Here is a 19,520-nt window from a genome sequence, read left to right on the forward strand (position 1 = left end):
CATCAATCACTGAAACCGTTGTGTCACAGGCTAGCAAGGCCATAAAGAAGGCAAACCAAGCAGTAAGCTTTATTTCTAGAGGGATAGAATTGAAAAGTAGGCAAGTTATGCTAAAGCTATATCAAACCTTGGTTAGGCCACACCTATGGTACTGCATGAGGCATCTGAGAGAGGGTGCAGAGATTTACAAGGATGATACCAGAAATGCATGGGTATGCATATCAGGAAAGAATAGACAAGCTGGATCTCTTCTCGTGAACAAAAAGGCTGAGGGGTGACCTAATACAGGTCTTAAAAATTGTGAAAGATTTTGATAGAGTGGATACAGAATGTTTCCACATGTGTGGGAGAGCAAAATTAGAGGACATCAATGAGAGATAGTCACCAAGAAACCAATAGGGAATTCAGAAGAAACTTCTTTACCCAGAGTGGTGAGAATGTGGCACTCACCACCACAGGGAGTGGTTGAAGCGACTAGTGTAGATACATTTAAGGGGAAGCTAAACAAGCAGGAGGGAGACGGGACTAGAGCTTTACGATGACAGATTCAGTTAAGGAAAGATGGGAGGAGGCTCGAGTGGAACATAACAGCCAAAGACTTGCAGGTTGATAGGTAAATGGGCCATTGTAAATTGCCCCTAGTGTAGGTAGGTGGTAGGGAATATGGGATTACTGTAGCGTTAGTATAAATGGGTGGCTGTTGGTCGGCACAGACTCGGTGGGCCGAAGGGCCTGTTTCAGTGCTGTATCTCTAAATAAATAAATAAAATATAAACGCCAGCATGGACTGGTTGGGCTGAATGGCCTGTTTTGATGTCGTAATCCTATGTAATATCTACACCAATGATCCTTTGCTTCCCCTGCCCCAATCAGGCAACTGTGGAGTCAGCAGTAACAGGCATTAGGCTGAAGCTGTTTGTTTTAGGTTGTAGCTGAAGAACTATTATCTAATTTAAAAGTCATTCAACAAATAGTTTTAGTAGCCCTTTTATGGCATCAAATAGGGACAGCATCAGGAGTAGTGCATTTGTGTATGCTGATAGTTACTGGACAAGGGATAATGGTAATATTACAAGCAATGTGATCGAGGCTGGATCCTGTATTTAGTATCTATCTTAGTCAGAAGTTGAGTCCCTCCATTGTTCCTTAATGAGGCTGGCTACGAAGGTGCTGATTAGGGTTGATTTTCTGTTATTTGCTTTTGCAAATTAACTACATATGGAGTATGTGTGTCATTTTAAAGGCCCCATGCTGTTCGACTGTTGTTATTTCCTGGATGTATAGGATTTTAAAAAAATTTTGATCAACATATTAACAAACCAATCAACTTCAGATACTTATTTTCTCTGAATATGTTCCACAAGAGCTGAAGGATGTGTAGTACTGATACGATTCACAATATAAAATTCAAGGTGGAGCAGGTTGCCTTCCAGTGAATCAGATTGCTACTATAAAGTCCATGTTTATTCCCAAGCAATCTGGAAGTGTACTGACGATCATATTTTGCTGAGAACATTACTAGTAAATCTAAACCTCTGATAGCTATATTACTGCAAAGCAAGCAATCTGTGTTTTAGATATTGGTACTTCAAGGAAAGTAGCTTCATCACATAATGCTTTTCATTTTTTATTTAATATACATGACATAACTCCATTTGAATTTTTCACACTTCTATGCTATATGTGTCTATAAATACAATTCCAAACTAGAGACACATTACTAAGTAGCTGGCAGGGTGAAAGAAAGCAGAAACAAAGTGATAAAGAGGAATAATCGATACCACATGGGAAAAGCTTTGACTGGAGTTAGTTTTAGTGGTGGCTTTCAAGATTGTTTGTGTGACACATTATCCACTTCAATTCTCTCCCAGCTATTTTGAAAGCTATACAAAACCAGTGTTTTATTTCGGTTCTTTATAAGATAGCAATGCCCAATGTCTCAAATTTGTTCAAGAAAGACAGACAGACTTGCATTTATGTAGCTCCTTTCACAGTCACAGGACGCCTTAAAAGCGCTTTACAGCCAATGAAGTACTCTTGAAGTGTAGTCTGTTGTAATGCAGGAAACATGGCAGCCAATTTTCACAGAGCAAACTCCAACAAACAGCAATGTGATAATGAGCAGATAATCAGTTTTTTTTGTGGCATTGAGAGGGGGGAAGGATTTTGTATAGTTATTGCATCAGTGACAGAACCAGAACAATGCACTACATTGGGAGTTAAGGCACTATCTACAAATGTCAAGGGGAATATTCAAAATGGGAATTTTTACTTGGTTTTTCTCATTGGCAAAGGAAACTAGTATGCGTAGTGGAGAGGGTTTTCTAGATGACTTCATTGATAGGGAAGGCCCGCTAAATAAAGTGAAGCAACTTCATCATATGCCACTTTGCTATTTTGTGGCAACCTTGTTACTGTGACCATGGTATCCCTACTCATTCTTCTCAACCTCGCCAAAGCCTTGGACATGGCCAACTGCACCATCTCCCCCACCCCCACCCAACACCTCTCCTCCATTGTGTGACTGTTGTTGCTTGCTTCCAAACTTACTTGTCCAGTCGTAGCTAGAGTATCCCTAGCCATGATTTCTCTTTGGTCCCACTCATTAGCCCTGGAGTCCCACAACATCTGTCCTTGGCTACTGCTCTGGTCACTCTTATTAATATCTTTTTCCTTGGATCAGCATTGATTTTTGTCCAATTTATGCTTCCTTGAAGAACTTTGGGATGATCCTCCACATTACTGACACAATATAAATGCTCGTTTTTGTTGAAAGGGTTAAGAACGGAAATAAAGATTTGATTATCTAACACCCATGAACATTTCTACATATCCCATGCCTCCTCACTGTGCTTAAGGTACAACATACTCTCAGATTTCCAGTACTAATTGGCTTTATGCAAACCGGCCCTTTTTTAATTCATGCACTTACTTTGCCACAAACAATAACAAAACAATAAAAAAAAATCAAGAATTTATGCACAATATGAATCGAACACTTCTGAAAATTTCTTATCATATTTCAAAGAAAATGTCCAATAATTATCAAAACCGTGAACAGCCTCACAAAATAGGACTCAAAGCTGTAAATTGGAACTTGATTACAGTGCAACCTAAACAGATCAATACCTCTCTCGTCACTGAATCTTAGAGTGATCCATCAGGTTTATTGCCTGATCAGTAACTCCACACCCTATTCTATCTGAGCTTTAAAGGTGATGATACAAAATGGATTATCCTTTTCCAAAACCAAAAACAAATTACAGCTGCTGCGATGATTACTACTTTTACTGGGCAGCTCTACAACTTGTATCATGCGTTGGCTTTGCAGGTTGGAATTTCAGAGAAGCAATAGTTGAGGCTTAGTTCTAGGTGTAATAGGGCATTATTGTACATAATGGGTGTGAAGGGGAGTAAATACCATACTGCAAGTGATCACATTTCCATTGTAGTCACTGCATGAAGCATTTCAGTAAGAGATCACAACGATGACACCACTGCAATGAAAAAATTTAATTTTACACGATGTACCTTTACCACAGCAGTGAAGTGCATGTTACCTTACCTTTGACAAATGTTTGGTTTAAGCAGTTAGTTTTAAAAATGTCAAATAATATTGCAGTACCCACTGTTAGATGAGAACCAACTAATTGAAAGCAAATAAGTCAGTCTTCTCAAACAATGAAACCACATTTAACTGTGGGGATACAAAAGTGAATATTGGTTTAAAACTAATTCAAAAATAAAAACGACAAGATGACCATTCTGACTTGTCTATGTAACTGCTGTTAGTTTCACAAAATCTATGTCCAAAAGACAAGCAAGAAACTGCAGATGCTGGAAATTGAGAAAGACAAAAATGCTAGAAACAATCAATAGGCCAGTCAACACCTATGGCGAGGAGAGAAAGTTAATATTTCAGATGGAGATCATTCAAGAATGCACAGTTGCAAGAAGTTCCTCTCATTGGCTTAATCCAAGTTTGGCTCTTTTACCTTGTCCTCCTTCATTGCAATCCTCCTCCTTTCTTGCTTTTACTCATGTATTTGCTCTGATCTGTTTTTACAGCTACTCAGGTCTGATGGAGGGTCCACAGCTGAACTGTTAACTTGTCTGTTCTTTCCTTTCCTTAAGTAACATGGGGAGGTGGGAAAGTTGTAAACAATCCTCCAACCACACCAATGACCAAGTCATCAAAAGTAAAGTTAACTAAAACTTTCCCGACTAATGACCTTGGACGTTACTGAAATACAGGAAGAATAATAATCTTAATGCTTGTTATTTCAATTAGGGTCACTTATTGTTAAGAAATTTTTCAAATTTCTGTTGCATGCCTAGGTTAAAAGAAAAAATATGCACCTAGTATGGTACAGAGTAGTCACAAAAATGTTGCTCCCCTTGCTCTAATTAAATATTATAATCTAGTCTAGATTTATTAAAATACATAAAAGTAAAAGTAGTGATCACTGTACAGATTTAAGCATCAAATGTTATGTACTCAAGTATTAAGAACAAATGAAATAGGAGGAGTGGTCCATACAGCTCCTCGATCCTGCTTCACTTTTCTGCACTATCACCAAAACCCTTGATTCCCTTAGTGCCCCAAAATCTATCTATCTTGAATTTACTCAATGACTGAGCATCCGCAGCTCTCTGTGATTGAGAATTCCAAAGATTCACAACCCAAGTGAAGAAATTTCTTCTCTTCTCAGTGCTAAATGGCTGAGCCCTTATCCTGAGACTATGACCCCTGGTCCTAACCACAGGAAGCAGCCTCTGAACCATACATTTCAATGAGATCATCTCTTATTTGTCTAAATGCCAAAGAATTTAAGTCCATTCTACTTAATCTCTCCACATAAAACAGCCCTCTCAATTCAGGAAGCAATCTAGTGAGGCTGTATTGCACTACCTCAAAGGTGAGTCTATCCTTTCTTTGGAATGGAGACCAAAACTATACACAATTTTCTAGGTATGGTCTCACCAAAGGTTTAATTGCAGCAAGATTTCCCTTACTCTTATACTCCAATCCCCTTGCAATAAAGGCCAACATACTACTTGATGTTAATGCTATGTACAATCTTGTCTTTTACTGGAGAGGGGCACAAAGGGTTCATTTATCTGGACAAATAACAACCAAATTAAATTAAACTCAGATTCTCAACATGAAGGGTTGAATGCTGCATAGGTTACATATTTAAGTAGGGAGTAGGCCTGGAAAATCTCTAAACCATAAACATTTTTCTTACAGTATATCCTAACAAATGTTGATTTTCCTTCAAGTGAATTCAAAGATCTGCTCTGTGATGGAATTATTCTTTATATTATGATCTTAGTTTCTCCAGTCACGTAGAAGAGAGGCTTTTTGTTGGCTGCCGCCTGCAGAGAAACCTTTTATCTAAATACTAGTGGGAACAAGGATCAGATTTAACATTAGCACTGCACTGTACCAATGGGACATATGGTAGATCATTTTTAATGCTATCTACAGTTCCCTGGTGGACCACTGTCTAGAAAGAATCTGTCATCCATTTATCTACTTGGGGATTGAAAGAGCCCTCATCACAAGTCTATAATGCCACTATTAACTTTAGATACAATTGTTATTTCTTGACAGCACATGATGTATTCACCTCTGCCTGTACAGTTTAATGACCGAAGTATATCTACTAAAATATGTTTTAATACCTTCCTTAAAATACATTCATGCAATGTATACTTTTAATTAAAAATGCTCTGATAGTACAGGCATTTGAGCAAAATCCTCCAGAAAATTAAACTACACCAGGCACCACAGTGACAGGAGTAACTTGCAGTAACATGCAATAGAAAAAGAATTTTAAGATGCACTTCACACTGACACTAAAGTTGTGCATTGTAAATCCCCAGTTACACTTGAACCTAATTCCTGAGTGGAGACAGACTCCCTCCTCTGGAAAATTTCATTTCACTACAGGATGCAGAGAAGCTGTTGCCATTTCTTTGAGTCCAGAAAATGGGTACATGAATATACGATAGCCAGTATGACATCAAAAAGAATTTGAGGAATTTATTCACACAGTGTCATGTGTATATGGAATTTACTGCCACGTGGAATGGTTGAAGTGAATAGCAGAGACACATTTAAGAGGAGGCTTGATGCATGCATGAGGATGAAAGGAATAGAATCAGGGTATGAAGAGGTAATTAGAATGGGAGGAGATACGTGTGGAATACAAAGACCAATGTCAATTAGTTGGGTCAAGTGACCTGTTTCTATGCTGTAGATTCTATTTAATTCTCTCAGGCCGGTCTCTTGGATTTGGACTGCAGGAGAAATATAGCAGCGGTGAACGAGAAAACAATGCCACAGTCGTCATATAAATGTATTCCTAGTCTCTTTAAAATCAGCTTTTTTTTGTTCTAAATCACATTTTGGGCAGCAAGTTGCAGAGGTCTTAACTGTTACAGCTCACTTATTGAAGGACACCGCTACTGTTTTATAATGTCAGTTTATCCACTCTAAAAGCACATTGCTTTCACAAAAAATGCATCTTAATGTCATGTCTGCATTCATACAAAGGGAAAATATGCCTTGCCTCAAGGATAGATAGCTATACTTTTACCTGACTTAATCAGAGACTTACAAGTACATCCTATGATTTATCTGCTACTAGATTTTGTGCTTCATTATCCATCTGGGCTAATTCTCAGGAGTCAAATAATTAGTTCACTAATTATTTTGGCATCTTAACCAATCACATTCAATGTACCACACTTCAAGAGGCCACCTAATGTTATGCAATAACACAGAAATTAACAAGGACATCATCAGGTCAAAGTCTAGCACATCTCTGCATTGTTAGGCCTACCACATAATATCAGCACTGTTCAGCATTGTGATATGGGCATGAAACGGCTTTCCACCATTAGCAGTGAAGGCACAATACTTGCTGCAGGCAACACTCTGACTTTGCAGCTTTGACATACTATATTTCCTCTATGCACTCATCAGCTGCATCATAAAGGGCACACGCACACAAAACCGAGCTGGCAAAGACCTCAGTCTGTTTTCCTTTTCTCTTTATCCCACCCCCTGTAATTTTATATACTTTGCATCTTTTCTTCAGTTATTAAGTCCCTCCTGTTCAACTCGTTTCTTTGCTAGTCCATGTCCTAATCCAAGAACAAAAATCTGCTTAGTCCTCTTCTAAGTAGGCCAGCTCACCATCATGTTTCCTCTCCCATTGTTTCAAATAGCTTAATCATTATCTGTTTCAATGCTCTGTGCCTTTAGCAGTCTCAGGCATATCATTTCTCCCTGTTCCAAATATCCTATTTAAATTGAATAATTTACTTATTAAACTCTGCAGTCTGATAATTACTCATTGCAAACTGCAGCTTCATCTGCACACCAAGTGACACAATTCAGCTTCTTTCTGGAACAAGTAATTGCAAATAACAATGCAGTAGAATTACTTTTTTTATATAATAAATGCAAATTGAAACTCAGTTCTATTTCAAATGCAATCAAAAGATATTTTCCCATCAAGTGAATCACATGATGATATAGTGTTGACAAAGTTAGTTTGCATTATACAATATTCAAGTTAAAGGGTTGTTTTAAAAAAGGGTCGCTATCATAAATTAAAGATAATTATAGGTGTTATGGAATTTCCATATATTTTTGTTAAAACTTGGAATCTATATTTTTTAACTGAAGAGGCTGACCTTTGGGTGTTTTTTTTGAAAGAAAGTTCAACAAAAGTTTAACCAGTAAACAAGTTTTTTTTAAACTGAAAAGCAGGTGATTCCAAGTAAATACCACAGGGGGTTTGACTTAAGAGCTATTTTGTTCTAACGAGAGAGAATTTATGATTAGCATGAGACTTGCATGGAAAAAAAAGTTGGGTTTCACTTTGAACGGTTAAAAGAAGCTGGTTTTTGGACTAAAACCAGGCAGTTGGAATCGGCATATGGACCCGTCAGGAGTTCAGAAGAAAACTGTTACTTTAAAGAATCCCTGCTCTTAAAAAACAAAAGCCTATATGAAGTGGTACTGTTGCCTCCTGTATTTTTGAAGAAACCTTGAATACTTGTAGAAACCTTGCATCTTCAAATGAACTTTGGATGGAATGTGCGTGAGAACTGACACCTATTACTGCATACCTGATGGACGACCGACATGAAGCCTTCTGCAGTTCAAATTTCTTTGAACGCCTACCCAAAGCAGACTGTTCATCAACCTCGTCTGGAAAGACTCCAATAGCAGGCGCCAACTATTCAACTTTGGGACACCTTGCCAAATCACAGGACTTCCTTCCATATCTTGTCCACCATCGACAAGGCACAAGTCAGGAGTGTGATGGAATACTCTCCACTTACCTGGATGGATGCAGCTCCAACAACACTCAAGAAGCTCGACACCATCCAGGTCAAAGCAGCCCACTTGATTGGCACCCCATCCACAAACATTCACTCCCTCCATCACCAACGCACAGTGGCAGCTGCGTGTACCATCTACAAAATGCACTGCAGCAATACACCAAGGCTCCTTAGACAGCACCTTCCAAACCCGCGACCTCTACCAACTAGAAGGACAAGGGCAGCAAATGCATGGGGACACCACCACCTGCAAGTTTCCCTCCAAGTCACACACCACCCTGACTTGGAACTATATCGCTGTTCCTTCACTGTCACTGGGTCAAAATCCTGGAACTCCCTTCCTAACAGCACTGTGGGTGTACCTACCCCACATGGACTGCAGCGGTTCAAGAAGGCAGCTCACCACCACCTTCTCGAGGGCAATTAGGGATGGGCAATAAATGCTAGCCTGGCCAGCGACGCCCACATCCCATGCATGCATAAAAAAAAATCTTTTCAGACTAAGTTTTTTTATTCCTTCTATTTCTTTTTTCTCCCGTTAACTGGTTTTTGGATGTGTGCAAGTGTGTGAGAGGACTAGGTTTAAAAAGAATTGCAGGGCTTTAATATTTCAATTCGCATATATTTATATAAATATATATTTATATATTTATATAAATATATATTTATATATACTTCATTATTGGTTAAGACTTGGTTTTATAATAAACAGATAATTTTGGTTGGTGTGCTTTATTCTGGGGACAAAGAGTATCTAATTGGCTTTTTCGGTAAGTGGGAAAATTTGATATGTTGAGCTGCGGAGAAGTGGGACTGAATTAACAGTGCACTCCTCCCATCTCAGTCGTAACATAGGAATACCCAAAAGTATAGCACAAATGTATTATAAGACAGGATATCAAAATAATTCCACTCATGACGTCAGAATCCCGATAACACAACTGCCCTTGTGGCTCATGGTTTAGACCTTTTCGACATGTCAAGCTGCATTTTCCATGTCCCTTTGTCATTACCTGTTTTAAACAATACAGTTTTTTGGGAGGCAAGGAATTGAGGTGGTTTGGGGGTGGGGATGTGGTGGCTAGAGAGATATTAGTTGTTTGTGTATTATGACTAATAAGCAGTAGCAACTTTGTGACTTTCTCAAATTTTCATCTTTAACCATAACACACAATAGAATTTTGGTTCATAAATTATTCCTGATTGAAGTGAATCAGAATAAAATAACTGTTATGTAAACTTCATTATGCACTTGCAGTTCTCATGAAAGTAATATCCCACACTTAATATCTTGCTAGAAAGATTCGAGGTCCTACACGTTAGCTAAAACTTTGACGGTAAATATAGCTTCTGCTGTGACATAGTGAAACATGTATTGCTGCATACTGGTAAAATGGCCTTTATTTCTCACTGGGAACCTTTAATTTATTTTAAAGTAAAGCTTCAATTGCAATAGGAAAGTAATCTAAGCTAACTCAATCAGAAAGTTGTGAAGTGGTAAATACAAATTGTAAACTAAGCTTGAAAAGTTGGCATCATCTTCAAAAAAAAAAGGCTTATGCCATTGTAAGGATAATAATAGTCTAGCACCAAGCTGAATATATAAAATACACAGGAGATCTAATAAAAGCAAATAAGAGGGGCATAGAGAGAGTATGAGTGCCTAATATTAAAGGGAACCCAAAAGGCTATGAGCACAAACAGTAAAAGGATAGTTAAAGGAACGGTGAGGCCGATTATGGACCAAAAAGGAGATTCTCTTGTCGAGGCAGGGGACATGGCTGAGGTAATAAATGAGCACTTTGCATCTGTCTTCACTAGAGAAAAGAATGCTGCCAATGTACCAGTAAAGGAGGAAGTAGGATAGGATTGGACAGGATAAAAATGAAGAGGAGATACTTAATTTTATGGAGGGGGTGATGCAGGAACAGAAACACCTGGGAATAAAAGTACACAAATCTTTGAAGGTGGCAGGACAAGTTGAGACGGCTATTATAAAAACATATGGGATCCTTTGCTTCATCAATAAAGACAGAATACAAAAGCAAGGAAGTTACACTAAAAACTTTTATCAATCACTGGTTAGGCCCCAGCTGGATTATTGTATTCAATTCTGGGCACGACACTTCAGAAAGAATGTTAAGGCCTTGGAAAGGGTGCAAAAGAAATTTACTAGAATGGTACCTGGATTGATGTTAAAATTTACAAAACTCCCAGATTACTCCGCCTGCTTGTGTGGCAGGTACAAGAGTCATGCAGCCTTAGAGTTAGTGTTATCTATGCTAAAGTAACTCATCTTAATGTCAATTATGGCAGCAACAATAGATCATAGCACTCCAATTTAGGGATGGGTAGATCTATATTGTTTCTCATCAGTATTCAACAATTCCTGCTGTAATTGTGGGACTGAAAGCGCCAGCTGAGGATGGGCTTGTGCTCAGCTGCAACACCCCTACAGACTCTCATTGTCTAAGATTGCCCAATAATGGCAAATGTGAGGGAGATACCGGAAGATAAACTGTAATCCAGCAATGAGTCAACATTTTTAAAACAGGAAGATTTGAGTGTGGATAATGGAGGAAGGAAAATTGGCAAAGAGGGGGAAAAACAGAAAACATCAAGAACACACACAGAGACAGTCAGTAACTGAAGGACAAAGACAAGTTAATGTTCTAGGAGCAGCCTTCATCAGAACTGACTAACCCATCAATTAATGTGCTCCTTTTCAGATTTTCAGCTTTCAAAATTCTTGTTCTTACCTTGCAAAATATCCAGCTTCCTCACCAATTCAGATTCCCAACTCGCTCACCTTTGGCCCTATGCCCCTCACAACACGTCTTACTCTGAGGAACTGCTTATTCATGCCCTCAACTCTGCCTTTGGCATCCTTGTTTCCAGCCCCACCTTTCCCCATGCTCAATGCCACTGCACTGATACAGCCCCATCAGTGGCTAGGTCTCAGTTCATCTCCTCAGCCTCAAGAATGAAGAACATAATGAGTGCCAGATGGGAGGTTAGTCACTGTACAGTGAAGTATTAAAAAGTAATCTGAAAATAATTTTGTTTTCACAAAAATTAAAATGGCAAGGATGAAAATGTAAATGCTGCTGCAAGGGTTTTTCTTCACACCAGAATATTGAGGCCTTCTGTGACATATTCCTGTAGCCCTTTGAGATTGGGTTTTTGTCAGTTTCCTGGAGTCAGCACCAAGGATACACTCACACAGCTATCAGGGAAGTGGGATCTCAGTTTTAACAGTTCTACCCAGAATTTATCAAAAACTGCTCACCAAATATCTTTGGAGGCAAATCATGTGTGAAAGAATTTGTCAATAAAAGATGCAATGACAGCACAGGTGCAATCAGCTGACACCCTCCAGTATGAATCCCTTTCAAGTGAATCTAACCAAAGGCTTCATTTTGTTTGCAGTTTATGCCATTCCAAGAATTAACTGTACCATAGAACAATGCAAATCAGTAGAAAATCACATTTTTAGACTGACACTGCCTCCCAATGGTAAAACAGCAGGCTATTCCCATTAGAAAAAGTATTCATGATGATCCAAACTTCTGGAATGAATGCTAAACATTAATACCTGTACATTTTTGTCCCAACCCAACCTCCATTACCCCATCATATTCATCTGATAGAGTCTCAGCTCTGAACTGTTCCAAAGGGTGGAAATCAAAGAATGTAATCAAAAGTTTACATTGCAAGCTGCTTAATCTTGTTGTCAAATCCTCCCACAAGTCTCTCAACACATGACACAGGCACTGTACATGACATTATTATGCTTTCATAAAGGTCAAGCAGCTCGGTTCAGTGCTGTGCATTTCAATCCAATCTAAGAAGCATTAACAAGCTAAGCTATCTGTACAGAAAGCTGGAATAAAGAACAAAAGGTTGGAAAGGATTTCAAACTGGAACAAAAAATGCTGCAGAATGAAATTGCTAGTCAAGATAACGACAATATTCAGGTTCATTGCTGATCAAAAATTGTGTACTCCTGTATTTCACCTGCCACAGATTAGCCAGCTCTGAAATATATGTCACAATATGGTGAAAACTCGATTCTGCATCATGGTATGAAAGGTGAAAATCTTTGAATGATTGGGTTACCTAAAGTGCCTTAAAGTGCCCCAATGGAAGTAGCAGCACAGATTTCTATTTAGAGCACTTCCTTACTGAGAGGATACATTATGGCCTTAAGAGTTCAGGTAAAATACAGCTGCTGCTTACATCAGGGCAATTTTTTTAACCTGTATTATAAAAGGACTATAAACCTGTAAACATTCTTAATACTTATAATAGTTTTTGTCTATCCATATTTTCTGATTGATCAGTGAGTTGATATGGTTGGCAGAGCCTGGCGCATGCACCACAGTTACTGCTCCCCGGCCTCCGTTACTGGGCTCTTGACGATTGGGTGGGAGAGAGGGTGGACGGAGGGGGGGGGGGGGGGCAGAATGGCACAGGGGGAGGGGTTGGGGGGAGAACGGGGAAGCAGGGACATCATGGGAGGGAGGGGGCGGGACGTCATGGAGGGAGGGGGATATCATGGGATGGGAATGATATGAGAGGGGTAAAAGGAATAGGATGGGTATAACATGAAAGGGATGGCATGGGAAGGATGGAATGGCATGGGAAGGATGGAATGGCATGGGAAGGATGGAATGGCATGGGAAGGATGGAATGGCATGGGAAGGATGGAATGGCATGGGAAGGATGGAATGGCATGGGATGGGGATTTAAAGAACTACCGTTGCAATAAAGATACTAATTCCAGTGAAAATGTTTTGTGGATTTCTGCTAGTTAGATAATAATATATTTTGCATTATGATGTTAGATCCTCCAACTTGACATAAACACCGTGGATATCAGTTACTCTCCCCCACCCACATCACCATTTCAACCAACATGAAGTTTTCTCCTTCATGGCCCTACTGGGGAGATCATTCCAAGTACTGATAATTTCTGCGTGAAGAAATTCTTCCTAACATCATAAACTCCCAACATCCCAAATTCACTTTTCACCAATCTCAACCTATGCCCTGGAAATGACCTTTGAACAGTTTTACTCTATGCCCCCGACCCCCACGTGTGCCAATGTCTTAGTCTATCTTGAATTCATACTTTATTTCCATTCTTCTGACAACGAATATACTCAGCATCTGTGAAGAAACAATAACCAACATTTCAGGCCTGAAGCCCTTCCTCAAGGCTAGGAGGTAGTACAGATCAGCAAGAACACAGAGGAAACAGAGAAGTGAACAAGAAAAAAAGATTTGCATTTCTATTACCCTTGCCACAACCACCAGATGTCAGCATCCACGAATATTGCTGAGACAAGTCAAGTAACACGAACCAATAGCTACCTTATTTTTAAAATGGGAAAGGCACAGCAACTTTCAACGAGTGAAAAATCAGGAAACTGTAAAAGAACCAGGGCTTTAAAGTTGTTGGACTGATTGGAAGGTTCTGAACAAGAAGCACATGCTGGAGAGAAAGGAGATTGCTGCTGTAAAATATTATCTAAGACTTTCAATTTCAAAACAACAAAGACATTACACTACAGGAGGAGTTACTCTAACAGGTAATTAACCCCAAACTCCTTGTATTTTGTTTTATTGTATTGGCAGTATGTCAAATTCTTTCAAGCTTCTGATTTCCAGTTAATTCTCAACATTTTAGATGTTTGAGTGTTAAAAGTTCTGATCTATGTTTAATATTCTTCCAATCTCAAAACAGTGACATGTGAAGCTTGACACAATAGTCACGGCAAAATAGCTTCTTCCAGGAAAACGTAATCCTTAGGTCACCCAACTATGAAAAGGATGGATTCTCAACACATTTGCAGTTTCTCAATCATAGAGGGACGAGGTTCATTTATGGAAAATACCGTGAATTCATCAAGAGAGAAAGTGGCTCCAAGGTATTTATCCTTGTTACAGCCACTTTCATTTGCATTCAATTATTATACAGAAAATAATTACAAGAATTGAACGAATTCTTGATGGCACTGTTAATGAAATAACTGTTCTGTCGTGTTTCTGCATTGAGAGTGTTTGAATAATAAAAATCTAAATGCATTAATAAATGATAACACTGACATTGGAGATTTCTTATTGTGTTTTATTTTCAAATTAAACTATTTATTATTTTTTATTTATAGAAAACAAGGAAAATATCTCTTGCATCATAAAACTTACTGATATCACCAAGCTATGTAGACGGATGACAAAGAAATGGGAGAATTTTAGCATTTGAAGGCAGCAGTCATCACATTTCTCCCTAATAACCAGCAGGAAAGACAGCCATTATTCCCAGGAGCAGGACATTGAAAATATTTATTTTCCCTCGGGTAGGGTACTAACAGAATCTATTGAAATTCAGATGTAAAGCTTTGCTTACCCAGCTTGCAAGGAGCATCCTCAGGCAGATCAACATCCAACATGAGGTCATCTTCATCCAGATCACCTGACTCCAGGTTATTCAGAATATCCTACAGCAAATTATCAAAAAGACAGCCTCAGAATTGTGCCAAAAAGGAAAGTCAGCTTTTCCCTTCATAAAATGTAAAAGGATGGAACTGAGCTTTCTTTTCTAAAAAAGGTTCAGATGTCATCTCCATTTATCAAAGCTGTATGTTACCAAATATTCCATAATTTTAGTTTAAATAATGGATTTCATGGTGAAAATGTAAATTTATTTACTAATTCATAATTCCATTTTACTTCAACATGTTTTCCAGCGCAATGTCTTGCTTTTTAAGTTATACATGGTTTGGACCAAGAAATCCTCAATTAACAGAATATTATAGTTTGGGACGGGTGGGGGAAAATTCAGCAAAAAACAAGTGCAATGAACAGATCCACATGAACTTGCCTCATCACTGACTAAAAGCACAGACACAAATGCCAAGCACTAGAATAAAAATGTTATTTTTTCTTTTTAAAAGAAGAGAAAATTTACTGGTAATGAAAACTGGATCATGAGGATTTTTGGCCAGTAGCAATCAGTGCATCAACAGGGTTCAGACTGTGTACTGTTGCACTAAAGGTGCAATCATACCTGTTCTGTCTTGTTTTCCACTTGCACTGGCAGTTTCAAAACTTTTTACTTTATTTCCCTCATGTGTAACATTGATAGAAACATAGAAAATAGGAGCAGGAGTAGGTCATTCAGCCCTTCGGGCCTGCTCCATCATTCAAAAAAGATCATGGCTGATCGTCTAATTCAGTACCCTGTTCCCGCTTTCTCCCATATCCCTTGATCCTTTTGGCACTAATATATCTATCTCATTCTTGAATATATTTAATGACTTGGCCTCCACTGCCTTCTGTGGTAGAGAATTCCACAGGTTCACCACCCTCTCAGTGAAGAAATTTCTCCTCCCCTCAGTTCTAAATGGCATACCCCGTATCCTGAGACTGTTACCCCTGGTTCTGGACTCACCAGCCATCGGGAACATCGTCCCTGCATCGAGCCATCTAGTCCTGTTAGAATTTTATAGGTTTCTATGAGATCCCCCCTCACTCTTCTGAACTCCAGTGAATATAATCCTAACCGACTCAATCTCTCCTCATACGTCAGTCCCGCTATCCCAGGAATCAGTCTGGCAAACCTTCGCTGCACTCCCTCTATAGCAAGAACATCCTTCCTCAGATAATGAGATCAAAACTGCCCACAATATTCCAGGTGTGGCCTCACCAAGGTCCTGTATAACTGCAGCAAGACATCCCCGCTCCTGTACTCGAATCCTCTCGCTATGAAGGCCAACATACCATTTGCCTTTTTTACCGCCTGTTGCACCTGCATGCTTACCTTCAGCGACTGGTGTACGAGAACACCCAGGTCTCGCTGCATATTCTCCTCTCTGAGTTTATAGCCTAATAATCTGCTTTCCTGTTTTGCTACCAAAGTGGATAACCTCACATTTATCCACATTATACTGCATCTGCCATGCATTAGCCCACTCACTCAACTTGTCCAAATCACCCTGAAGCCTCTCTGCATCCTCCTCATAACTAACCCTCCCACCCAGTTTTGTCTCATCTGCAAATTTGGAGATATTACATTTAGTTCCCTCATCTAAATCATTAATGTATATTGTGAATAGCTGTGGTCCTAGCACCGATCCCTGCGGTACCCCACTAGTCACTGGCTGCCATTCGGAAAAGACCCATTTATCCCGAGTCTTTGTTTCCTGTCCACCAACCAATTTTCTATCCATCGCAATACACTACCCCCAATCCCATGCGCTTTAATTTTACACGCTAATCTCTTATGTGGGACTTTGTCGAAAGCCTTCTGAAAGTCCAAATAAAACACATCCACTGGCTCCCCCTCATCAACTCTACTTCTAGTAGAATTCTAGTAGATTTATCAAGCATGATTTTCCTTTCGTAAATCCATGCTGACTCTGCCTGATTCTACCACTGTTCTCTAAGTGCTCTGCTATAAAACCTTTGATAATGGACTCTAGAATTTTCCCCACTACCGACATCCGGCTGACTGGTCTATAATTCCCTGCTTTCTCTCTACCTCCCTTTTTAAATAGTGGGATTACATTAGCTACCCTCCAATCTGTAGGAACTGTTCCAGAGTCTATAGAATCTTGGAAGATGACCATCAATGCATCCACTATTTCTAGGGCCACTTCCTTAAGTACTCTGGGATGCATACCATCAGGCCCTGGGGATTTATTGACCTTCAATCCCATCAATTTCCCCAACGCCATTTCTCTACTAATACTGATTTCTTTCAGTTCCTCTCTCTCACTAAGCCCCGTGTTCCCCAACATTTCCGGTATGACATTTGTGTCCTCCTTTGTGAAGACAGAACCAAAGTATGCATTTAGTTGGTCAGCCATTTCTTTATTCCACATAATAAATTCCCCTGTTTCTGACTGCAAGGGACCTACATTTGTCTTCACCAATCTGTTTCTCTTCACATACCTATAGAAACTTTTACAGTCAGTTTTTATGTTCCCCGCAAGCTTGCTCTCGTACTCTATTTTCCCCTTCTTAATCAATCCCTTGGCCCTCCTTTGCTGAATTCTAAACTGCTCCCAATCCTCAGGTCTGTTGTTTTTCCTGGCAAATGTATATGCCTCTTGCTTGGATCTAATGCTATTTCTAATTTCCCTTGGAAGCCATGGTTTGGCTACCTTTCCTGTTTTACTTTTGCGCCAGATAGGAATAAACAATTGCTGCAGTTCATCCATGCGCTCTTTAAATGTTTGCCATTGCCTATCCACCGTCATCCCTTTAAGTAACGTTTCCCAATCTGTCATGGCCAACTCACGCCTCATACCTTCGTAGTTTCTTTTACTAAGATTCAGGACCCTTGTCTCAGAATCAACTACGTCACTCTCCATCTTGATGAAGAATTCTATCATATTCTGGTCGCTCGTCCCCAAGGTGTCTCACACCACTAGATTGTCAATTATTCCTCTCTCATTACACAATACCCAGTCTAGGATGGCCTGTTCTCTAGTTGGTTCCTCAACGTATTGGTCCAGAAAACCAGCCCGTATACACTCCCAGAATTCCTTGCTCCTGTACTCAAATCCTCTTGCAATGAAGGCCAACATACCATTCACCTTCCTAACTGCTTGCTGCACCTGAATGCTTGCTTTTAGACAAGTTCACAATAATCTAATGGAGATGTTATGAACATAGAAACAGGAGTAGGCCATTCAGCCCATCGAACCTGCTCCACCATTCAATATGATCATGGCTGATGATCCACTTCAATGCCTTTTTCCCACACTATCGTCAGATTAGGATAACAGAGCAATCTTATAAACCCCCTCCCTTGTCATCTCCCTCATTGCTCTCTCAGTGACACTTGGATTGATTTATATTTGACTAAAAGATACCTTCAAGGGTTATGAAAGACATCCTTTGCAGACCAAAGAACACGCAACGAGATAATTGAACTTAATTTTTTAAAATGTTTTCTCTGATAAAGGAAAGTATCTGCTCCAACACAAAGAGAAAGTGAATTCAGTCAGTATGTAGCATGGGAGAAACTGGATAATCACTCCAATGTGAGAGGAAAATAAAGCTACGACTGCATTTGGAAGAGGATCCAGTGTGCCAGTCAGTGAAAAGGGCAAATAGTATTGATCAGCTGGAAAATGAACTACAGAAACTGAAACTGCACAAATTAATTCTCATAGCATGCTGGCTGCTCCTGTAATGTACTTACAGGAGGCAGACATTTTGCTGCAGAAAATCTCCTGAGCTATGAAATGGAACCAACAAGTTTTTAACACAAAAGCCAAACATTTTGGATGCTGGAAATCAAAAACAAAAACTACTGTTGAATCAAACGCAGGAAAATAAACAGACAGAATACAGATCAACTATTTCACCCATTCTGTTTTTAAGTGATTGGCAGTGAGGTACATATAAAAAAGGGGGGAAAATAGCAAATGCTAGAAACCTGAAACAAAAACATAATAAGGAGGTGGTTCCTCCATTATCAGAAAAGACCAGCTATCATTTCATTTTGGGTGTAATGTTACCCCTGTCTTTCTCTTTGTATCTATTGAGGGACCTGCAGAGGTGTTTGCAGCATTTCTGGGAATTTTTAAAAATTCATTCATGGGATGTGGGCATCGCTGGCTAGGCCAGCATTTATTGCCCAAGCCTAATTGCCCTCAAGAAGGCGGTGGTGAGCTGCCTTCTTGAACCCCTGCAGTCCATGTGGGGTAGGTACAGTGCTGTTAGGAAGGGAGTTCCAGGATTTTGACCCAGTGACAGTGAAGGAACGGCGATATAGTTCCAAGTCAGGATGGTGCGTGACTTGGAGGGGAACTTGCAGGCAGTGGTGTTCCCATGCATTTGCTGCCCTTGTCCTTTTAGTTGGTAGAGGTCGTGGGTTTGGAAGGTGCTGTCTAATGGTATAAGTTTGTTTTTTAATGTTCTGTATAGAGCTTTAAGCAAGACTGCCATATGGAAATTTAGATGTGAACAATCCTGCAGGATAATAAAGCACAATTTCAAGCAATGACTTGCTTCAATGCTGCATTACAAACCAACCATTAGATTTGCTTCAAAAAGAAATGTAAAACTCATTCATGGGAAGTGGGTATCACTGACAAGGTCAGCATTTATTGCCCATCCCTAATTGCATCTGAAAAGCT

The 19,520-nt window shown here is 39.5% G+C and overlaps 1 protein-coding gene across 8 annotated transcripts in view; it reads right to left on the bottom strand.

Moving 5' to 3' along the window:
* The window catches only part of LOC137355388 (serine-rich coiled-coil domain-containing protein 2-like), a 636,521-nt gene that overhangs the window by 450,347 nt on the left and 166,654 nt on the right, over window positions 1–19,520 (bottom strand). For all 8 annotated transcript variants that reach the window (XM_068020385.1, XM_068020383.1, XM_068020384.1 and 5 more), the window contains one exon: window positions 14,777–14,867. In XM_068020385.1, coding sequence (XP_067876486.1) covers window positions 14,777–14,867 — 91 coding nt within the window. The remainder of the gene's footprint in view (window positions 1–14,776; window positions 14,868–19,520) is intronic.

This window comes from Heterodontus francisci, chromosome 42 (genome assembly GCF_036365525.1).
Source record: "Heterodontus francisci isolate sHetFra1 chromosome 42, sHetFra1.hap1, whole genome shotgun sequence".
Lineage (NCBI taxonomy): Eukaryota > Metazoa > Chordata > Chondrichthyes > Heterodontiformes > Heterodontidae > Heterodontus > Heterodontus francisci.